Source organism: Oncorhynchus gorbuscha, linkage group LG12 (genome assembly GCF_021184085.1).
Source record: "Oncorhynchus gorbuscha isolate QuinsamMale2020 ecotype Even-year linkage group LG12, OgorEven_v1.0, whole genome shotgun sequence".
In the NCBI taxonomy this organism is placed as follows: Eukaryota; Metazoa; Chordata; class Actinopteri; order Salmoniformes; family Salmonidae; genus Oncorhynchus; species Oncorhynchus gorbuscha.
Genome location: NC_060184.1, coordinates 21,024,416 through 21,048,479, shown reverse-complemented (window position 1 = coordinate 21,048,479; position 24,064 = coordinate 21,024,416). Strand labels below are relative to the sequence as shown.

At 42.3% G+C, this 24,064-nt stretch overlaps 1 protein-coding gene across 1 annotated transcript in view; it reads right to left on the bottom strand.

The window, feature by feature from the left end:
* The window catches only part of LOC123990681 (cyclin-dependent kinase 19-like), a 73,788-nt gene that overhangs the window by 17,230 nt on the left and 32,494 nt on the right, over positions 1–24,064 (bottom strand). The window contains exons 3-5 of the mRNA XM_046291424.1: positions 9,916–10,026; positions 9,569–9,709; positions 1,706–1,763 (exon numbers count right to left, since the gene is read on the bottom strand). Of these exons, the coding sequence (XP_046147380.1) occupies positions 1,706–1,763; positions 9,569–9,709; positions 9,916–10,026 (310 nt within the window). The remainder of the gene's footprint in view (positions 1–1,705; positions 1,764–9,568; positions 9,710–9,915; positions 10,027–24,064) is intronic.

Genomic DNA, 24,064 nt, shown 5'->3' with positions numbered 1-24,064 from the left:
GGGTTAGGGTATAAATAGAGTCCGGCCGCTACTGCTGACCTGTGACATCATCCCAGAACAGTGCCATGCTGGGGAGTGGGTTATGCAATAGCGTGATCTGTGATGTGGCCATTTTAAGGCTCTCTGCCTGGTCCTGTGTCCCTGTGTTCAGAGACCCTCACAGAGGCTGGTTGAAGGTTAAAGCTGCAGCCATTGTCAAGTAAACAACCTCATCGATCTACAGTTGAAGTCAGAAGTTTACATACACTTAGGTTGCAGTCATTACAACTTGTTTTTTAACCACTCCACAAATTTCTTGTTAACAAACTATATTTTTGGCAAGTCGGTCAGGACATCTACAAGTCATTTTTCCAACAATTGTTTACAGGCAAATTATTTCACTTATAATTTACTGTATCACAATTCCAGTGGGTCAGAAGTTTACATACACTAAGTTGACTGTGCCTTTAAACAGCTTGGAAAATTCCAGAAAATTATGTCATGGCTTTAGAAGCTTCTGATAGGCTAATTGACACCATTTGAGTCAATTGGAGGTGTACCTGTGGATGTATTTCAAGGACGCTGGAGCTGGAGGAAACAGATACAAAAGTATCTATATCCACAGTAAAACGAGTCACATATCGACATAACTTGAAAGGCCCGCACAGCAAGGAACAAGCCACTGCTCCAAAACCGCCATAAAAAAAGCCGGTTTGTACGGTTTGTAACTGCACATGGGGACAAAGATCAAACCTTTTGGAGAAATGTCCTCTGGTCTGATGAAAGAAAAATAGAACTGTTTGGCCATAATGAGGCTTGCAAGCCGAAGAACACCATCCCATCCGTGAAGCACAGGGTGGCAGCATCATGTTGTGTGGGTGCTTTGCTGCAGGAGGGACTGGTGCAAAATAAACCAATAGATTATGAGGAAGGAAAATTATGTGGATATACTGAAGCAACATCTCAAAACATCAATCAGGAAGTTAAAGCTTGGTCACAAATGGGTCTTCCACATGGACAATGACACCAAGCATACTTCCAAAGTTGTTGCACAATGGCTTAAGAACAACAAAGTCAAGGTATTGGAGTGACCATCACAAAGCCCTGACCCATAGAACATTTTTTGGGCAGAGCTGAAAAAGCATGTGAGAGCCAGGAGGCCTACAAACCTGACTCAGTTACACCAGCTCTGTCAGGAGGAATGGGCCAACATTCACCCAACTTATTGTGGGAAGCTTGTGGAAGGCTACCCGAAACGTTTGACCCAAGTTAAACAATTTAAAGGCAATGCTACCAAATACAAATTGAGTGTATGTAAACTTCTGACCCACTGGGAATGTGTTGAAAGAAATAAAAGCTGAAATAAATAATTATCTCGATTATTATTCTGACATTTCACATTCTTAAAATAAAGTGGTGATCCTAACTGACCTAAGACAGGGAATTTTTGCTAGGATGAAATGTCAGGAATTGTGAAAAACGGAGTTTAAATGTATTTGGCTAAGGTGTATGTAAACTTCCGACTTAAACTGTATCTGCTATAGAAATAATGGTCACATTATTAAGCTGTTTTGCTCACATTCAAGTTTCAAATGGGAATACAAATAATATGATGTATAATCAACCTACTGACAGAGTTTTAAGCTTTAAATAACTGAATCAGCTGCCCGCTCCATCAATCATGTACAGTGTATTGACTTCAGAGTGTACATTTAGCCCATCTTACCGATTTTCACTCGCCCTCGTTCTGAGCCCTCCCCCATAACCAGAATGTTGGCTGGTTTCTAGAGGAGAGAGAGACAAACATTTAATAATCTTGTTCTGTGTGTGTTTCAGCCATTAGGGAAGCCTCAGAGGCTCCAATACCAAGTAAGACAACACAACATAGAAATGAGGTTACACTCACTTCACAGGTGTATCACATATTATAAACGGGGTAGTTTTGCTCCTGGATGCTGATTGGCTGAAAGCTGTGGTATTTCAGACATTCTAAATTGTGTGGTTCAAGCCTTGAATGCTGATTAACTGAAAGCCAATACCACGTGTATGACAAAACTTTATTTTTACTACTCTAATTATGTTGGTAACCAGTTTATAATAGCAATAAGGCACCTTGGGGGTTTGCGGTATATGGCCAATATACCACGGCTAAGGGCTGTATCCAAGCACTCTGTGTTGTGTCGTGCAGAAGAACATCTCTTAGTCGTTGTATATTGGCCATATACCACACCTCCTTAGGCCTTATTGCTTAAATAGACAAAAATGCCATGCATGTCCAAAGTCTTTTGGAGGGAAGTTTTGGTAATAGCAGTGTAACATACAAATAACAGAGGCAGAGAGCATGCCAAATGGAAAGTGAATTGCGATATTGACCTACATACTGCCAAAGACAAAAAAAGAGGTCAAACTACTATAAAACTTCTGTGAAAGATTGCTCTGCCAATGATTGTACTGATCATTGATATCAATGATCATGGTTGTAAATCATGCCTGTTCCTTTGGGACACTGATTCCAACCACGCAATAATCTCTCATTTAGTCTGTGTTTTAGGGCTTTGGGGAGGAATTATATTATGATGCCCAGTATAGTTCTGTGGTTTCCTGCATGATACCAGAACCACCTAGCCAATTCAAATCTGGACACATGGAGAGACCAGCCAGACAGTCTGTGTTCCAAGAACTCATCTTGCAGAAAACAAATTTACATTATATGTCAATCAAAGAACACAGTTTGCCATGGTGTGTCCAGCACATAAGCACCACTGTTTTCACTTTCACTTTATCTAAAGATTTATGCCCAAAGAAAAATAATCTAGCTCTGCTTCATCTCCTACCCATTCACTATCCATGCTGCACATTAAAGACATCACAGTGCCAGATGTATACAGTACACAATAACATTTCCAATGACTATATTCAACTTGTAGGCAACCCATTATTTATTTCATCTTATAAAACGGGTGGGTCTAATCCTGAATGCTGATTGGTTAAAACCGCATTCCAGCCGGTGTCTATTCCACAAGTTACCACCGGCTAAATCTAAGATGTTAAAATGCCTATTTACTGTGTTCCATCTGACTGTGCAATCCACTGTCTCATCAGCCCAGCCAAGCAATTTATAATATTGATCTCCACTCCAAATCCTTCCATTGAATGTTAGTCCTCTGAATCTGTGTGAATCTTAAATCTCATAGGATTCAATCTGTTCAACAAACAGGTTCCTATAGCAAACAGGGTTTGCTCTAGGGATGCCACTTATAATGAGCTCTATTATTCAAACACACAACAAAACACTGCTATCGGCAAACACTATGACGACTCACATGAGCAGGGTTTCTTTTCAAGCCCAAATGACTGGCACCAGCTCCTCTTTGAAATTCTAAACTGGGCTAATGGATTCAATCCAAAGACATTCATTTTCATTGGCCCAATGTTCAAATAGATCATATTTTCATACAGGTAAACAATAACTATGAAAATACTCTCATAAAACAGAGTCTGGATGAACGGGCAATTAAAAAGTAAAATGACCATGTTAATGAGGTTGTAATGTTGCTGTATGATGTATTTTTTCTGCAAAAGTTTGGATTTGATTGATTCTAACATGTGTTTAGCTTCCCAGAAAAGTTAGGAGACTTTGTGCAGTGGGTCAGGAGTGGTAAACAGATATCCCTAAGTTAGCGTTTACCAAACTCGGTCCCCGGGACCCCAAGGGTGTAGTTTTGTTTTTTGCCCTAACACCACACAGCTGATTCAAAGCTTGATGATTAGTTGATGATTAGTTGGGGGTCCCGAGGACTGAGTTTGGGAAACACTGCCGTAAATCCTCCATGGACAGAAAACGCAATCCCTAAGGAGGTGCCTCTCTTTCAGTAAAAAATAGCCCTGTTTTCAGGCCAGGAAGGGCCAGAGGCTAACACTGTCTTTACATGTACTGGGAAACATACAACAGTGCCATTATTAATTCAGCAGCTTTCTCCTTGCTTTTCTATGTAGTCGTCTTTTTTCAGATTAAGTAATGACTCTGTTTTTCTCGGCGCACAGGCATTAACCACTTTACTGTCATAACCATGTTATAGCAGTGCAGGCCTGCCACAGCCCACTGCACACAGGATATAGAGGGCACCGGGCACATACATATTCAGACAAAGGACAGTTGGTGTGGATACTATTTTCCTAGACATTTTCTTGTTGCGGACGTGGCATGTGACTGCGGGTAGCCAGAGATTACTCCAGCTTTGAACAATATTCCATTACGTCAGAGATAAGGGCATGTCCTTAGTAATCAATCATGACAACAACCCACCATTGGCCGGCAGGTGAGAGAGTGCAACCTAGCTATATGCTGCAGCTGAAATCTGACAGCCTGGACATATTGACTTTCAGGGGGGGAGTGGGACCTGCAATCTGGGATCTAACTCTGCTGGCTAGTGGCTGGTGTGGGTTATCTGTAGCTCAGTTGGTAGAGCATGGCGCTTGTAACGCCAGGGTAGTGGGTTCGATTCCCGGGACCACCCATACGTAGAATGTATGCACACATGACTGTAAGTCGCTTTGGATAAAAGCGTCTGCTAAATGGCATATATTATTATTATATTATTATATAACTTAGGCAGGAGATGGGGGCGGGACTGCCTGGTTAGCTGGAGACTGAGAATGGGGAGGAGCTGCCTGGTTCACTTGAGACTGAGAATGGGGAAGTGCTGCCTGGTTCGCTGAAGACTAAGGATGGGGAGATGCTGCCTGGTTCGCTGGAGACTAAGGATGGGGAGATGCTGCCTGGTTCGCTGGAGACTGAGGATGGGAAGGTGCTGCCTGTCTCGCTGGAGACTGAGTATAGGGAGGTGCTGCCTGTCTCGCTGGAGACTGAGGATAGGGAGGTGCTGCCTGTCTCGCTGGAGACTGAGGATAGGGAGGTGCTGCCTGTCTCGCTGGAGACTGAGGATAGGGAGGTGCTGCCTGTCTCGCTGGAGACTGAGGATAGGGAGGTGCTGCCTGTCTCGCTGGAGACTGAGGATAGGGAGGTGCTGCCTGTCTCGCTGAAGACTGAGGATAGGGAGGTGCTGCCTGTCTCGCTGGAGACTGAGGATAGGGAGGTGCTGCCTGTCTCGCTGGAGACTGAGGATAGGGAGGTGCTGCCTGACTCGCTCGAGACAGAGGATGGGTACAGTGGTGAGGGGAGGCTGGTCTCTCTGCAGCGGTGCAGTGCCCAGGTTGAGTGTTGCATAATAAGACAGTGGTGTAGGGAGCCATGTGTAGGGAGCCATGTGTAGGGAGCCATGTGTAGGGAGCCATGTGTAGGGAGCCATGTGTAGAGAGCCATGTGTAGGGAGCCATGTGTAGGGAGCCATGTGTAGGGAGTCAGGTGTAGGGAGTCAGGTGTAGGGAGCCATGTGTAGGGAGCCATGTGTAGGGAGCCATGTGTAGGGAGTCAGGTGTAGGGAGTCATGTGTAGGGAGCCATGTGTAGGGAGTCATGTGTAGGGAGCCATGTGTAGGGAGCCATGTGTAGGGAGCCATGTGTAGGGAGTCATGTGTAGGGAGCCATGTGTAGGGAGTCATGTGTAGGGAGCCATGTGTAGGGAGCCATGTGTAGGGAGCCATGTGTAGGGAGTCATGTGTAGGGAGCCATGAAAGAGTGGTGGTGGGAGCCATGTGTAGGGAGCCATGTGTAGGGAGCCATGTGTAGGGAGCCATGTGTAGGGAGCCATGAAAGAGTGGTGGTGGGAGCCATGTGTAGGGAGCCATGTGTAGGGAGCCATGTGTAGGGAGCCATGTGTAGGGAGCCATGTGTAGGGAGTCATGTGTAGGGAGCCATGTGTAGGGAGTCATGTGTAAGGGAGCCATGAAAGAGTGGTGGTGGGAGCCATGAAAGACATGCTATTGCCCTACCCATGTGGCTGTTGATAAAGCACCGAGTCGCTGGAGTAACTAGCCCCCGAGGAGATTATGAATGCTGTTTGCATTACTCACCCTTTAGCCTAAATCTAACACACCTCCCCCAACATGACTCGAGAGAAAAATTTCCTGATGGGGTGGAATGTGGCATTTTCCATTGAGTAGCAACATCTGAGGTACACGGCTATAAAGTGGTAGACAAAGGAAGTTGACTCTTTCATATTCAGGACAATTTCACAATGGAATGGCCAACAAACTCCCTGTGCAAAACAGACTACACATACCCACGTATCTCGATTCCGAACACCACCAGCTTGAGAGTGGAATTTCCACAATAGCAGGAAGTGCTTGCTTTGAGAAAACTGCAAAACATCAACCTTTATCTGGAATCAGACACAGAGAAAGCGACAACAGAGAAATTCACCCTGGGACAAAGAAAATAGTTATTAAGAGCCAGAATAATTGGTGTCCAGATAAGAGAGAAAAGCAACGCTAGCTACTGTGCCAGTGTGTTTTAATTCCAGCAGTTGCTAGGTATGTACTGACCAGTATAGTAGTACTGACAGAGGCCTCTGCTTAGATACAGGCTTGTACAACAGGAAGGCAGCGACAGGCAGCATATACCCTTAGTGTTGAGGTCAGACATATGACATAGGTCAGACATATGATGTAACGGCGTTCGTCTGTTGAATGAAGAGAGTCGGACCGAAATGCAGCGTGTAGGTTATTCATGACTTTAATGAAGGAATCGCGGTACATGAAATAACTGAATACTAAATACAAAAACAACAGAACGGAACGTGAAACTAATTACAGCCTATCAGGTGACTACAACACAGAGACAGGAACAAACACCCACGAAATACAAAGCGAACTCAGGCTACCTAAATACGGTTCCCAATCAGAGACAACGATAAGCACCTGACTCTAATTGAGAATCGCCTCAGGCAGCCAAGCCTATACCACACCCCTAATCAGCCGAGATCCCAAATAATACAAACCCCCAATACGAAACACAACATATAAACCCATGTCACACCCTGGCCTATCCAAACATATAACAAAAACACAAAATACAATGACCAAGGCGTGACATATGAAATCAAAAACACAAGACCATTGTCCCTTCTGTTGTATTCTGGGTGATTCCTTAACCACATCTATTGACCAGGCATTATAAAGACCTGCTTAATCCTATAGAATCTCTAAGTAGAATTAAAGAAATACGCTATTGATGACACACTCTCAACAAGTAATACCATGTCATAAACTGCTCAGCAATCACCATCATCAACGACAACGTGATCCACTATCCTCGCAAAGTTATCCATCAACTCGGATTTCACCTCTAAAATAACCCCTACAAGGGACACATATTGAACAAGGGGCCATCAATGGCATGGCAGTGCAGTAGTATGTCTTCATCCCTGCATTACTCCACCTTGGCTGTTGGGGTATAGGCCGAGTTAGTGAGGCTGTGTCCCTGACTGATAGATCCCTGTGTATTTATATAACGGGAGTTAGCGTTGGTCCTCGTCGCACCATGCTGCCATCTGGGAGAGCTGAGAGAGATTACATGAGAGGGGATGGCCCGATGAAGGCCTGATAAGACTGCTGGAGCTGTGGGACTTGCAGATTCATTCTACTCTGCATTAGTCTCCAGAGCCGGGACGGAAGTCACATCAACTGACTGACTTATACTCTGAAGTGTGCCGACTCGATTAGTGTGCTGGTAGTAAACACCAAACATCTGGGCACCAATGAGTTAGAATAGATTCCCTACTACCCATTCATCCACCCATAGATATTTGTATTTATTATCGCAGCAGATACTCTACCTGGGGTCCCATAAAAACATTAAGGCAGTAATATACATTATAATACCAAACATAAAAATACATTTAACAACAGATTTCACGATACATGAAGTGTGTTCCAGGCCTCTACTCTACTACAATACACAATCCAGGTGTAATCAAATCAAAAACAATATCTCGATATGTAACTGTATCGATTTTCCCCCTATCACTAATAGTATATAACAGAAGCATAACACTTACCAACTAGCTGAAGAAAATATATTTTCCTGATAACACACTCATCAAAGAGGGACTGTACGTGTGTGTATAGTGTGTATGTTATGTGTGTTTGTACCTGTGTGTGTGACTCTTTGCAGTCCTCACTGTTCCATAAGGGGTATTTTTATCCGTTTTAACACTTTGATGAGTGTGTTATCAGGAAAATATCTTTTCAACAGTCTCTACTCATTGCAATCATCCCCTGTGTTTTCTGCTTGAAGAATGTCAATATAATGACACAGCTGGTGTCCTCTAATAGCAGCTGATTTCCCAGTGGCTGGCAGGACACAAACGATTGTCTTTCCATCAGCTAGTTGGTAAGTGTTATGCTTCTGTTATATACTATTGTTAGTGATAGGGGAAAATCGATACAGTTACATATCGGGATATTGTTTTTTACGATATATTGTATCGTTTTGACAATATCGCATTTTTGCGCTAGTTGGCTGTACCTGCACCAAAACTCCAGTATTTTGGTGCAGGTATAGCTTGTTCTCCATCTTCTTTTTAAATAAGGAGCCAATTTGTTTTCAGGACTTCTATTTCCATGACTGATCAAAACTCGTTCTCGTGGCTCTCTCTTGTTCCTCTGTAGCAGACATATGGTGAGCAATACGTTTGGAACATCGAATGGCAATAAAATCACAGTATCGAATTGCAATACATATAAAATTGTGAGAATCGCAATACATATCGTATTGGCATCTAAGTATTGTGATAATATCGTATCTTCAGGTCCCTGGCAATTCCCAGCCATAAGTGTTGTGTCACTGTAATATAGTGTTATAAAACTTTAATATAGTGTTATAAGTGTAATGTAGAGTTATAACAGTGTAGTATAGTGTTATAAGTGTAATGTAGTGTTATAACAGTGTAATGTAGTGTTATAACAGTGTAATATAGCCCTTATCATGGAATGTCCAAGTTGCACCATAATCAGTTAAGTTTGGGACAATCAGAAAAGAAAACCAAAATAAAAGCTTATTTCTAAAAGGAACTGCAGAAAGAGATAAGAGAGAGAGAGAGAGTGCTCTTGTGTTGAGAGGGGCCGTGAGGAGAGGAGGTTTCTACAGCCAGATAAGAGAGGAAACAATCCGGTGACCTCGTTCCAGCTGGGCCCAGGGCTGACCTTCCGCTACAATGAGCCCAGCAGAGTCAGGTGAACAGCCTGACCTTCCAGGAAAACACTGTGGGAAAGGTATGGGGGAGAAAGTCTCACAGGGGTGCTAGAGTACAGGCTGGTTGGTGGTGGTGGTGGTGAGGGTAGGGGGGCAGAATTGACAACATTCACCAAGCCAAGACACTTTGCTCCACAGCCAAGGACCTTAGAATCATAATAATAAACAGTACAAGGATATAACAGCACTTGTGCCAGACAACACAGGATTCAGTTAGCTGGCAAGAGGGTTGCTTTAATGATCCTTTTTGCAGTGAACACCACTCATTGCTGCTTCTAGATATGCAAACAAGTAACTTATTTGCATGCACCCTATTGGTTGAAAGCAGTTCATATCAGTGACCAATAGGAAAAGGACAGATCAGTGGATGAGGTGTCAGTGAGCATGTGTAGCAACATTGTAAAGGGACACTGGAACTACAGTACAATCGGCTCACCAGATCCCTGTGAAGCACCCAATTGGCATGGAGGTAATGGATCCCGTCCAGAATCTGATACAGGAGAGACTTGACCATGCCTCTCGGCAGCTGTATGGCCTTTTTATTGGCCTTAGAGGCACGGTGGAACTTGATGATGTGCTGAAAGGAGACCAGGGGGAGTGTCATTGAGAAACTGATCAAGCAAGGGAATCAAACAGCTAGTTTCCACAACATACAATACATCATGTACCATACACGGTCCTTTACAGACAGGAAAACGTCAAGAACAAAGACCAAACAACTAAAACATCCAAACAAAAACCTAAAACTGGTCTTCTGACTGGCAGTTGTGATGAAACACTTACCCAGAGGTCGTGCTCAGCATAGTCAAAGAGGAGCCACACCTTTCTGTCACTGTGAGACAGGAACACTTTCTGCAGGGTGATCACGTTGGGGTGTTTCAGTTCTCGTAACAGCTGCAACACACAGCAAGAGCTTCCATAAATCTCCAACAGAAAAAAAACACCTCTTTCACTGCAATTAATTAACACCTTCTGAATTATTGAACTGGGACAAGAGTCATTCAGATTATTTGCAGAATTCTGACACGAAGTTGGACACAATTACACTGCATTAAATATAACAATTTTGTACATGCTGTACTGGAGGCTATGTGCCACACATGTCTCATGTCTTATCCTCACATCAACATGTCAGATAAAGATTGGCAGCATATGGAAAACGAAACTAAAAGGAAGAGTCCTCTAGGGATGGGCATTTTAAATAATTGTACTATTTTAATAATATCATGAAACATCAGGATAGTCTAAATTACATTTTTGTTTCAAAATACCACTATTAATTTGACCAATCAGAACGACGCAAATGTACATGCCGGACAGCCGACATGTTACATTTCTCCGGTAGTTTGGCTAACAGCAACAACAGCTAAAGTCTGTGTTTCACCATGATAGAACTGATTCTGTTACAAGAACATTTTCTGTGGCGAGTTCTGCATTGATCTATGTCAGGTATTGTGGAAACTCCATTAGGTGAGCACCAGTAATTGCCATTTCAAGTGGGGGAAATAGCATACCGATGTCAGGGCCTTTGATGGCTAAATGCGCAGAAGTAGCTCAACGCACCTGTCACGTTCTGACCTTTATTTCCTTTGTTTTGCCATTATTTAGTATGGTCAGGGCGTGAATTGGGTGGGCAGTCTATGTTTGTTTTTCTATGTTTTGGGGTATTTCTATGTTTCAGCCTAGTATGGTTCTCAATCAGAGGCAGGTGTCATTAGTTGTCTATGATTGAGAATCATACTTAGGTAGCCTGGGTTTCACTGTGTGTTTGTGGGTGATTGTACCTGTCTGTGTTAATTGGCACCAGTATTAGGCTGTTTCGGTTTTTGTGTTACATTTATTGTTTTCGTATTTGATTCGTGTTTACTTTGTTTCATTAAACATGAATCTCAATAGCCACGCCGCATTTTGGTCTGACTCTCCTTCAAGTCAAGAGAACCGTGACAGCACCGTTATAAAAACTACAGGTACATAATTTATTTTTATTTTTTTAAATGTCATGATATCATTGTAGGTTAAAATGTCACAAGGATCATTTCATGTCATTTAGACAAAGCTTTTCTATTGTTAAAAAAGGCCTCCAAAAATGAACACTCCCTCAAGTAATCAAATATGAACCTACATTCGGATATGTAGATATTGAATTATCCATGCCCATAATAGTTTCCTCACAAATCATGAGGGATTTCCACACTACTCTAATCACATGAAGTGGGAACTCGTGTTGTAGTTGTTGTTGTCGTTATGAACTCTCATCTCACTCCAACCCTCTGCACCAGCAGACAGATGGACCATCAGGCTATGCAGCCAGCCCAGCTGTGTTTCCATGGATTTATTACATAAGATGCCCCCACCTGCGCTGTGTGCTTTAGTTTCTCCACTGAAACCTTGTGTGTCATACCAATGGGCCCAAAGCAGATGTTCCAACAACAGCGTGGCTGGCAACACATAGCCCCTGCACAGCTGAGGCTGAGAGGCATGCCACTACAGTCTGCCTTTACTATACTGTATTAACATCAATACATTATATTTCTACACACTAAGGACTCTGTATTACTGCACTAAGATAAAGACATTATACTCCCACACAATCAGCTGTTTCTCTTCATGTTCATCCTCTCCCCGCTTGTTTTGTCAGCGGAGGTACAGCTGAATCCATAATCAATCGAGCCCTTTAGATAGACTACGATCTCTCTCTGTGTGTGTGTGTGTGTGTGTGGCTTTGTTGGGAAAAAGCTGAAACGGGCCGTAATGAATTATTCACTCAGTGTCACCTGACCTGAAATCCCATGGAAGAATACCTCTCTGTGAGTGTCCCTCCCTGCGATCCTGACGACACCGTACACTAAACATGCAGCCAGGGCGTTGGCTCGAGCTAGGGCACAGTTGGCTGTAATTTCAGAGTGTCCGCCGACAAGGACAGACAGGGTTACAGCCAGGGGGGAGTGGCTCTCTGCATTGACAATGTACTATATCACACGCACACAACCACGCACACACACAGCATGTCTCCCCCCTCGGTTCTACCCGCAAGGCAGGCTACTACTGTAGTAAGAAGCTTGAAAAGTGAGGGGGAGGGTAGAGACAGAGCAGGGGGAATAATGCTGTGATTGTATATGCCGCAAGTTTGATTTGGGCTTTTGGATGGGGGAAATGAGGAGGGGGTTATTGAGGTTAGTGTTTAATAACAAGCTAATCCCTGGGCTATGACACAGCATTGTGTTAATAAGCCCTGGGTTTACAGGCATACTACAGGCAGACCCCTGCCTCTGTGATGCTGGCCACACTGACTGGAATCACAGAGCCACAAGGACTGGCCACCCACACCAGACCAATTCTGGTATAACTGCTTTCTCGTAGTACCCCACAACGGCCGGCGTTCAGCAGTATGCACTCTTTATAATCGGCTAAACTAACAAACAGGGATCCCGTGCAGTCACATGACTTCTACAAAAGGTATAGAGGTCATTTCGTTATGCAAATGCAAAGATGCACATTGTATTTATCCAGGGGGAAGGCCAGACTATGTAGCTCAGTTGGTAGAGCATGGTGCTTGCAACACCAGGATAGTGAGTTTGATTCCTGGGACCACCCATATGTAAAATGTATGCATGCATGATTGTAAGTAGTTTGAATAAAAGTGTTTGCTAAATGGCATATATTATCTATTATATTATACTGTACAGTAGAGTACTGAAAACAACAGTGTTGTTGTTTCAGCTTAGCATTTCAGTATAATACTCCTTCCACATTGACACAGAATCAATGAGCTTATTGCAGTAAATCCATCACAGGGGATGGATCCTTTGTAGAATCACTCCACTCTCAAGTGAATTTGAGAGCAGAGAAGAGGAGCAAAGCCAGTGTAGTGAAACAGACTTCATGTCATCAGGACAGTCTCTGTCTGTCAGGGCCCATGTTCCTTTACAGGGGGCATCACCTCAGTCAAACCTCACTGCCGTGATCAGGTGCCCTTAATCCACTCTCTCTCTCTCTGGTCCACAGGAAGCAAGATTGCAGCTACCCTGGGGGACATTTTACTGGACTGAGTAAATAAAAACTCTGACTCAGCCATTTCATGGGATCAAGATGAGATAATATCTATGTAGATTCTGGTTTTCTGCTCCACATAACACCCAGTGTGTCAATTAACGACTGCAGCAATTACCATCAAAAGGTCACGATTTATGGACTACCGTCATTGTGAAAAATAATTTGTTCTTAAGTGACTTGCCTTGTTAAATAAAGGTTACACACAATATCTGATAAAACATAAAAGTATTGTGCAATCAATATTTTGTGAAAGTGCTGTACATCCCAATGTATATGTTTCCTGTTTCAAATCTACTTATCAAGCCTGTTTGTCTGTCAGAAACAGCCAAACATATGTCAAAAGAAAAGACATGAAAAGAAAAGACATTAAACATAATGTGGCCATGACCATTGCACAGAACCCTCATTGTGAATATGTGGCAAGAATATAAGAACAGAGCAGTTGTTCGTGGCCTGTTCTGGGAAAAATGGGTCATGTTTTTCAACAGCTTCACAGGGAAAGCTCTGGCTGGATATGGGCCAAATGTCAGCACAGCCTCTGTTGTCAGGACAGCCAATACACCTTTAAAGAGGCCACATGAACCTGGACCCATGAGGTCTCGGCTTTCAGTTCACTAACCACCCCTGGCTCATATATATAACCCCACATAACACTTGGAAACTTAAATAGCTTGCAATTCAGTCTATTTCTATGGGCATTTAAGCATTGGCAGTCATTACCACATTATACACATTTAGGGTTTTAGATCAATGTGGGTTTTGTATTACACTCATCGAGCACGAGTCAAAACAAGTCACAAATCTGGGGATAAGAGAGTGAGAGGAACCACAAGAAAACAGTGTCTCCCTGAGTTGGGCCTGGAGAAAACTGTCTCCAAAATGGCACACCGTTCCCTGTAGTGCACACATATTTGACCAAAGCCCTATGGGTGCCATTTGGGATGCAGCTCGGGACTGACTAACGAGCTGGCGTTCTTCATGCGGCTACAGCGCACTGGGTCGATAAATCCAGAGCAGGCAGGCTGCTGCTGTGTGTTTTGGACCAAGAACCACTACAGGTCCAAGTGAAACACTACGGCTCTGTGTGTGGAAATGTGCATGCCAAGCTTTCCCTGAGACTGAACAAAGGCAAGGCAAGCATTCTGCTCTCTCTGCTCAGCTGCCGCCGGACATTTGCTCTTGTTATTCTGTGTTGCCCAGAACATGCTGACTCTGTTAGAAGCTGTGTCGTTGAGTAACCATGGTCTGTAGCGCAGGGAAGATTAGTGTAGCTACTAGCAGCATATTCTCTGACAGAATAGATACCCACATGCAGGTTTTCTTTGGCACGTATTAGAATGCCATTGAAGAATGCATGTTGTGGTTGTGCTATATACTGAAGCAGAGCGCAATTCAATTAGAATCTCCTTTGCTTTTATATATCATCATTAAAATAGCTTATCTCTATTTTTTCCTTTATTAACTTCTTATGAAACACAATTCCATTTATAAACTGGGTGGTTAGAGCCCTGAATGCTGATTGGTTGACACATGGTATATCAGACCCTATACCAAGGGTATGACAAAACATCTAACTATATTGGTAAGCCATTTATAATAGCAATAAGGGCTTTGTAGTGTTGCGGAATGCCTGGATACAGCCCTTATCCGCGGTATATTGGCCATATACCACACCTCCTCGGATATTATTGCTTAATTATACAACTGTCTTCCTTATCTATTTACAGTACTAAGGATCTTCCCCTGCATGGACACACTGTCACTAACCTAAAGCATATGTCATGACAGGCCTGATGGAAACAAAACATTTTTCGGGAACCTTTCCAAATGTCGACAAAACGAAATACACTAGACAAGGTGGGCTCTTTTGTGACGGTAAAATGAATTATGCGAAAAATGTCGGTTTAAACGCTTTTATGCATAAATATTTATATAATAACCATGATATCGAAGTAAACTTTGAGTCACTAGATGACATGTTGTGTGGTCCTCCCACTATGACTAATCGGGAAAGCATGCAATTTATTAGGATACAGATTAAATCAATTATAATTCACTTCAAATGGTGGTGAGAGTGCAAGGTGAGCTTGATGCTCATTTCCAATAAATATCGAGGGTCTTATTCTGGTGACATGATAATCGATGCTTGGCTGCTGTTTGACAAATAAAAATGAACAAATTAATGTAACAAATTAATAAATTAATTAAGTCTGGGAACTGGCTCGGCAGACAGCGCTGTTGGCTGAAGCGCACGTGCAAATACCAGAGAGTGAACACTCGCAATATAACGCAGATTTTGGTGAGAAAACCATCGGTAGAGTTGAAAATGCGATGGAAACCCAATTAAGTTGTATTTTTTATTCGATACATGGGTTTTTAAACACAAAAGGTATTTTATGTTCACTACATCATCGAGCACAGCCCTTTATCTGCAACAAGTCAATTTGATGGTAGCACATCTCTGGTGGGAAATTGTGCATATTGTTTTTATGCGTCTTTTAGAATATTCACATGAAAATTTGGATGGAAACCTAGCTGCTGACTGTCATTTCATCCATGGCAACCAAGTGAGAGCGCCTGCCAACCCACTCCCTCTGCAAACACAACTAAAACATGGTCATGTTTACACAGTGATCAGAATGGTCGGAAAGAATAGCGGACTTTGGCTGGTTGACAGAGTGAATAGCAGAACTACTCTTAGACTGAGCCGAGGCAGGTCCCAGACTTAATTCATTGGATGACCATAGGATTCACAGAACATTCAGTATCAGGTGTTTCTGTGTACTGAGGCACACGTTTTCCCTGTCCCCTATTAAATGTTGTATTTTACAACATAAAGAAGATGGTTGGGTAACCTCTTCATCTTTCATTAATCACTAACTCAATTCCTTCTTTACCCCACCTCTTGTTTTCGTGGAAGAAAATAAATGTTGTGCAAATCACTGTTGTCATTGTTTTTGTCTGAAGGACATTTAACCTGGTCCCCTTGATTGTATTTAAAGAAACGCCATTTGGTGATAATAAGCTAAAAACAGGACTTGCTTCAAGGGAAACTGTAACGGGTTTCTTTATGTGAAGTAGAGGCGGACCAAAACGCAGAGTGGTGGTTATTCATGTTCTTTAATAAAGACACTAGACATGAATAAACTAACAAAAGCAATAAACGTGGAAAACCAAAAACAGTCCTATCTGGTGCAAAACACAGAGACAGGAACAATCACCCACAAACACACAGTGAAACCCAGGCTACCTAAATATGGTTCCCAATCAGAGACAATGACTAACACCTGCCTCTGATTGAGAACCATATCAGGCCAGACATAGAAATAGACAAATAAGACATCCAACATGGAATGCCCACTCAGATCACACCCTGACCAACCAAAACATAGAAACATACAAAGCAAACTATGGTCAGGGTGTGACAGAAACTGCATTTTCAAAATAGTTTCAATCGCTGATGGTCAATCTAAACTAGACCAACAACAATCTAAACCTGGTAGTTTAGATTCTCAAAATAGATTGGGTGAAATGGATGCCAGAATTGCACAATAACAGTCTGTTTGGTGTTTCATTGCTAATACATTGCTCCGATTTTCTGCATGAATCACAGACAAAATAATAAGCACCGGCAAACCTCAGGCCACACCACAGCGGTAATAGCCCACTTATGGGAAGTAGGTCTATCACCAAACACCAAATAAAAAATAAATCATTTAACCAATTCTGATATTTTGTGTTGATTTGTGCTGATCTTAACTTTTTTTGTACATAATGTTTCCGCCATCGGTTCCTATGATCGAAAATAAGTTATGGACATCAGAACAGTGATCATTAACCTCGAATTTTGATGAAGATTTTGACTTCAATGAGTCAGTGGCGCAGGACATACTGCTCAACCCGGACCAGGCCCTAATCCCTGACACTTAAAAGAGACGACAATATAGAGGCTGAAGTGTGGGCACCCTGATGAAACTAAAACGGCAAAGAAATAAACCGCCTCTACCCTCTGTTCTATTGACGAATGTACAAACACTGGAGAACAAACTGGACAAGCTCTGTTCGAGACTAACCTATCAATGGGATCTGAAGAACTGAACATGAACATTGAACATGGGCATTGATAATATACATCAACAGTTGAAGTCGTAAGTTTACATACACTTAGGTTGGAATCATTAAAACTCGTTTTTCAACCACTCCGCAAATGTCTTGTTAACAAACTATGGTTTTGGCAAGTCGGTTAGGACATCTACTTAGTGCATGACACAAGTAATTTTTCAACAATTGTTTACAGACAGATCATTTCACTTATAATTCACTGTATCACAATTCCAGTGGGTCAGAAGTTTACATACACTAAGTTGACTGTGCTTTTAAACAGCTTGGAGAAAAAAAAGAAAATTATGTCATGGCTTTAGATGCTTCTGATAGGCTAACTGACATCATTTGATCTAATTGGAGGTGTACCTGTGGGTGTATTTCAAGGCCTACCTTCAAACTCAGTGCCTCTTTGCTTGACATCATGGGAAAATCAAAAGAAATCAGCCAAGACCTCAGAAAAACAATTGCAGACCTCCACAAGTCTGGTTCATCCTTGGGAGCCATTTCCAAACGCCTGAAGGTACCACGTTCATCTGTACAAACAACAGTACACAAGAATTAACACCATGGGACCACACAGCCGTCATACCGCTCAGGAAGGACACGCGTTCTGTCTCCTAAAGATGAACGTACTTTGGTGCGAACAGTGCAAATCAATCGCAGAACAACAGCAAAGGACATTGGGAAGATGCTGGTGGAAACAGGTACAAAAGTATCTATATCCACAGTAAAATTAGTCCTATATCGACATAACTTGAAAGGCCGCTCAGCAAGGATGAAGCCACTGCTCCAAAACCGCCATAAAAAAGCCAGACTACGGTTTGCAATTGCATATGGAGACAAATATTGTACTTTTTGTAGAAATGTCCTCTGGTCTGATGAAACAAAAATAGAACTGTTTGGCCATAATGACCATCGTTATGTTTGGAGGAAAAAGGGGGAGGTTTGCAAGCCGAAAAACACCATCTCAACCGTGAAGCATTGGGGTGGCAGCATCATGCTGTGGGGGTGCTTTGGTGCAGGAGGGATGGGTGCACTTCACAAAATAGATGGCATCAAGACGCAGGAAAATTATGTGGATATATTGAAGCAACATCTCAAGACATCGGTCAAGAAGTTAAAGTTTGGTCGCAAATGGATCTTCCAAATGGACAATGACCCCAAGCATACTTCCAAAGTTGTGGCAAAATGGCAAAAAGGACAACAAAGACAAGGTATTGGAGTGGCCATCACAAAGCCCTGACCTCAATCCCATAGACAATTTGTGGCAGAACTGAAAAAGCGTGTGTGAGTAAGGCGGCCTACAAACCTGACTCAGTTACATGAGCTCTGTCAGGAGGAATGGGCCAAAAATCACCCAACTTATTGTGGGAAGCTTCTGGAAGGCAACCCAAAACTTTTGACCCAAGTTAAACTATTTAAAGGCAATGCTACCAAATACTAATTGAGTGCATGTAAACTTCTGACCCACTGGGAATGTGATGAAAGAAATAAAAACTGAAATATATCATTCTCTCTACTACTATTCTGGCGTTTCACATTCTTAAAATAAAGTGGGGGATCCTAACTGACCTAAAACAGGGCATTTATACTAGGATTAAATGTCAGGAATTGTGAAAAACTGAGTTGAAATGTAGTTGGCTAAGCTGTATGTAAACTTCCGACTTCAACTGTAGCTAGTTTTTCTATGCCCCGGCAGGACAGAATGGCAGTGTTGGGTACGCTCAAGGGGGGCGGAGTGTGTCTCTTTGTCAACAACAGCTGGTGTTCAATCTCTATGTAACGACTGTTGGAAGGAGTGGAGGACCAAGGTGCAGCGGGGTACGATGCTGGCACTAAGAACGCACTCAATCATTTGTATAGGGCCATAAGCAAACAACAAAATGCTCATCCAGAGGCAGCGCTCCTAGTTGCCGGTGATTTTAATGCAGGAAAACTTAAATCCGTTTTACCTTCTACCAGCTTGTAACCTGTGGAACTAGATGCGAAAAAACTCTTGATCAGCGTCACTCCACACACAGAGACGCATACAAAGTGCTCCCTCGCCCTCCATTTGGCTAATCTGACCGTAACTCTATCCTCTTGATTCCTGCTTACAAGGAAAAACTCAGGAAGTACCTGTAACCCGCTTATTACGGAAATGGCCTGATGAAGCGGTGCTAAGCTACAAGACTGTTTCACTAACACAGACTGGAATATGTTCCAGGATATTGATGGCATTGAGGAATATACCACATCAGTCAGTCACGGCTTCATTAATAAGTGCATCGACAACATTATCCCAACAGCGACCGTATGTACAGTAAATATCCCAACAAGAAGCTATGGATAACAGGTAACATCCACACTGAGCTAAAAGGCTGGAGCTGCAGCTTTCAAGGAATAGGACACTAACTCGGACGCTTATAAGAAATCCCACTATTTCCTCCGATGAACCATCAAACAGGCAAAGCATCAATACAGAACTAAGATCGAATCCTCGTCAGATGTGGCAGGGCTTGCAAATGATCACAGATTACAAAGGAAATCCCAGCCGCGAGCTGCCTAGAGACACGAGCCTACCAGATGAGCTTAATGCCTTCTATGCTCGCTTCGAGGCAAGCAACACTGGACCATGCGTGAGAGCACCACCTGATGTGGGTAAAACAGCCTACACTCTTTTGGGAAGACTTTCCACTATATGTTGAAACATTGCTCTGGGGACTTGCTTCCATTCAGCCACAAGAGCATTAGTGATATCGGGGACTGATGTTGGGCGATTAGGCCTTGCTCGCAGTCTGCGCTCCAATTCATCCCAAAACTGTTTGATGGAGTCGAGGTCAGGACTCTGTGCAGGCCTGTCAAGTTCTTCCACACCGATCACGAAAACCATTTCTGTATGGACCTTACTGAGTACCATACTCCATATTTTCTAGCATAGTGGTGGTTGCATGATGTTATGTGTATGCTTGTAATCGTTAAGGACTGGGGAGTTTTAAGTATTAAAAAAAACAGATTGGAGCTAAGCACAGGAAAATTCCTAGAGGAAAACCTGGCTTTCCACCAGACACTGGGAGATGAATCCACCTTTCAGCAAGACAATCACCTAAAACACAAGGCCAAACCTACCCTGGAGTTGTTACCAAGAAGACAGTGAATGTTCCTGAGTTGCCGAGTTACAGTTTTGACTTAAATCTACTTGAAAATCTATGGCAAGATCTGAAAAGAGCTTGAATAATTTTGAAAAGAATAATGGCAAACGTTGCACAATCCAGGTATGGAAAGCTGTTAGGGACTAAGGCAGAAAGACTCACAGCTGTAATCGTTGCAAACAATGATTCTAACAAGTATTGACAAAGGGTGTTGAATGCTTACGTAAAGAAGATATATTAGTGTTTTATTTTTCATAAATGTTTTACAAATATTTTTCTTCCACTTTGATATTAGAGTATATTGTATCAATCGTTAACAAAAAATTACAATTCAATTCATTTGATCCCACTTTGTGTCACAATATTTTTTGGAAAAAGTCAAGGGGTGTAAATATTTTCTGAAGGCACTGTACGTATCTACCTCAGTACCTCGTACCCCTGCACATGGACTCGGTACTAATACCCCTTGTATATAACCAAGTTGTAGTTGCTCATTGTGTTTCTATTATTACTTTTATTATTACGTGTTTTACTTTTCTTTTTTTTTTCAATTTAAAGTTTTATTTGATTCTTGTTTTTCAATCAACCAACAAAACACATTCCACATTCACAGATGTGACAGGCTTTAAAAAAAGAAAAAGTCAAAAAATAATAATACATTTGAAAAAATAAAAATACAATACAAATGATAAAGTCAAATAAAAGCATGTATTTTTCTTAATCTATATATTTTCCTTGGTACCTACATACACACATATACATACACACACACACATACGCACACGTACTCAAAAAATACATTAAAATAAAAACACACAAAAAAAACATAGAACACTTGCAGCAGCACTATCAAGGTTTTTATCAGCTATTTCAAGCATTCGCTGAGACGACGGGCCAATAATTAGTTTTTAGGTTTTATAGTACCTTACACAACATGTATCTGCGCATTTCTCTAGTCACCCCGTTCACTCTGTCCAGTTTGAAATATAGTTGAATAGTGGAGATCAGAGTCTATCAAACTTGGGCTGTCTCTTGTGGACGTCATAAGTGAGCTTTTCAAGAGGAAGAAAGTCAACAATCTGGTCAATCCACATTTTAAATGTAGGAGGGGTAATAGAGGCCCACAATAGAAGAATACATTTCTTAGCAAAGTATGTAATAGTCATGAGCAAATTTTCTCTGTCAGGATCAAGAACAAAGTCCTGCTGGGCATTAAGAAGATAGATACACGGGGTCATATCAAACTGTACCTCTAGTATTTTCTGTGCAGCAGTATGTACAGATTGCCAGAATCTGGCAATCTCCCTACAGCTCCAAAATACATGCATATAGGTTCCACTTTCAGAGGTACATCTTTTACAGTTAGGAGACATATCCGTTTTCATTCTATGGAGTCTCAAAGGAGTATAATAAAATTTGTACAAAAATTTGTAATTAGATTCTTTCATTTTTACACTGGTAGAGGAGCAGTATACCCTGTCGCAAACCTCCGCCCATAACTCGTCATTGATAGTCAGACCAAGGTCCTTTCCCAGATTATTTTCAAAGGAGTAAAGGAGGAGCCTCCTTTCTCAGAAAGGAGTCTATAGATGTAAGATATTTTGCCTTTAATGGATTGTGCTGTGACAAGAAGGGTTTCAACTTCATTCAACTGAGTTCAAAACCTCCTCTTGGAGGTAAATGAGGAAATTACATGTCTAATTTGAAGATATTTTTTTTTAAATGGATCTTGGCACATCGAATTCACTGCAGAGCTCTTGAAAGGATTTCAGTGTAGTGGTTTTCTGATGAAATAGGTCTGAAAAGGTCCTGATTCCTAGAGTATGCCAAAGATTAAAGTTCGCATCCCTCAGGGCTTTTGGCACGTCTGGGTAGCCTACTATAAGCGAGTGAGAACATATTTGGGAGGAAATGCCCAGGTATTTCTTAGTCCCTCCACGCTAGTAGGGTGCTGTAAATCGCAAAGGTTTTGGCTATGTTGTCCACTTCACTAAAGTTATTAATGAATATAATTGAGCTTAAGGGCAATGAACCACAAGGTTGGGCTTCTGAATCAACGTTGACTCTTGTCCGTTTGTGATCCATGTTAGCATGTTGCGGATTTGGACAGACCAGTAGTACAATTGAAGGGAGGGAAGGGCAAGACCACCTTTAGATTCAGGTTTTGATAAAGTGGAAAACTTGATCCTAGGTTTTTTATTGCCCCATATAAATTTGGTGATGCTTTGGATAGTTGTTTTGAAGAAGGAAACTGGGAGATTGTGTTCGATTTTGAAAGAACGTGACAGAAGCAGACCAGGACAAGGAGAGTAGGAAGACTGTGAGTATTTATTTACAAGTGAATGTGAATGTGTAGATATATCCAGGTGGCGTAGCGGGCAGCGGTGGTGAGTTGATGGGAGTAAATAGGTGGATCCAATGGGGTAGCGGAATCCTCCGACGATCAGGCGGGAATGGGGTAAATGATCCGGGTGAGTAACTGAAGACAGAACAAACGGAGGTAAGTTTAAGGTAAGTTTTAAGTTAAAAACAACAAAACAAATTCTATCCAACTTGAGGCTGATACTATGGCACAACATACTGTTCATGGCTAACGATCCGGCAGGGAATGGATGTCAGGTCAGAGCTTTTGAAGGGGAGAGGTGATGATCAGGACAGGTGTGCAGATTACTGATGGGATACAGGTGCGGGTGAACATCATCTCCCAACAAGCTAATTCGCCCAGCAACCAGACAGGGTGCGTTCCAGGACACCGGAAACACACTCCAGGACAGAAACACAGGCAAACACAGACTCAGGAAGCGTGATTCGTGACAGAGATAGCATGGGAGCATCTGAAATAAGTAGTTCAGTCTAGGGAGGACGTTCATACGGATTACATTAATTCTTCCTACTAAGCTAATTGGGAGGGAGATCCAGGTTTGGAGATCATTCTTGATTCGATCCAGGAGTGGAAGATAATTTTCCTTAAAAAAGCTATTCAGATCTGGTGTTATGAAGATCCCGAGGTACTGAAACCCCTGTGTTTTCCATTGGAAAGGACAAAGTGTCTTCATAGAGCTTCATAGAGCTGGTGAGTGTAATATTAAGAGGGCAGAGGGATGAGAGGGATTTGTTAAAATTGATCTTATAACCTGAAAACTTGCCATACTGAGCAATTGTGTCTAAAATGAGAGGGAGGGATTTCTCAGGGTTGGATATTTAGAGCAAGACATCATCCGCGTAAAGCGAAATCTTGTGCTGCAGGCCACCTTCAGAAACACCGATAATACTTGGATTGCTCCTTATCAGCTCTGCCAGAGGCTCCGCCCCCAACAAGTAGAGCAACGGGGACAGCGAGCACCCTTGTCTTGTGCCCCGTTCCAGAGGGAATCTGTCAGAGTTCAGTCCATTAGTAGTCACCATGGCATTTGGATGAGAGTATAGTGATTTGATCCATTTAATAAAATTTGGGCCCATATTGAACTTTTCTAAGACTGAAAACAGAAAGCTCCACTCCATCCTGTCAAACGCCTTCTCAGCAAGGGAAGAAGAGTGTTTAGTCTTTTGGCGAGCAATTTGGTAATTATTTTAAATTCGAAATCCAACAAGCTTATGGCCGGAAGGACGAGCAGGATAGGGGGTCCTTGTCTTTTTTTAGCAAC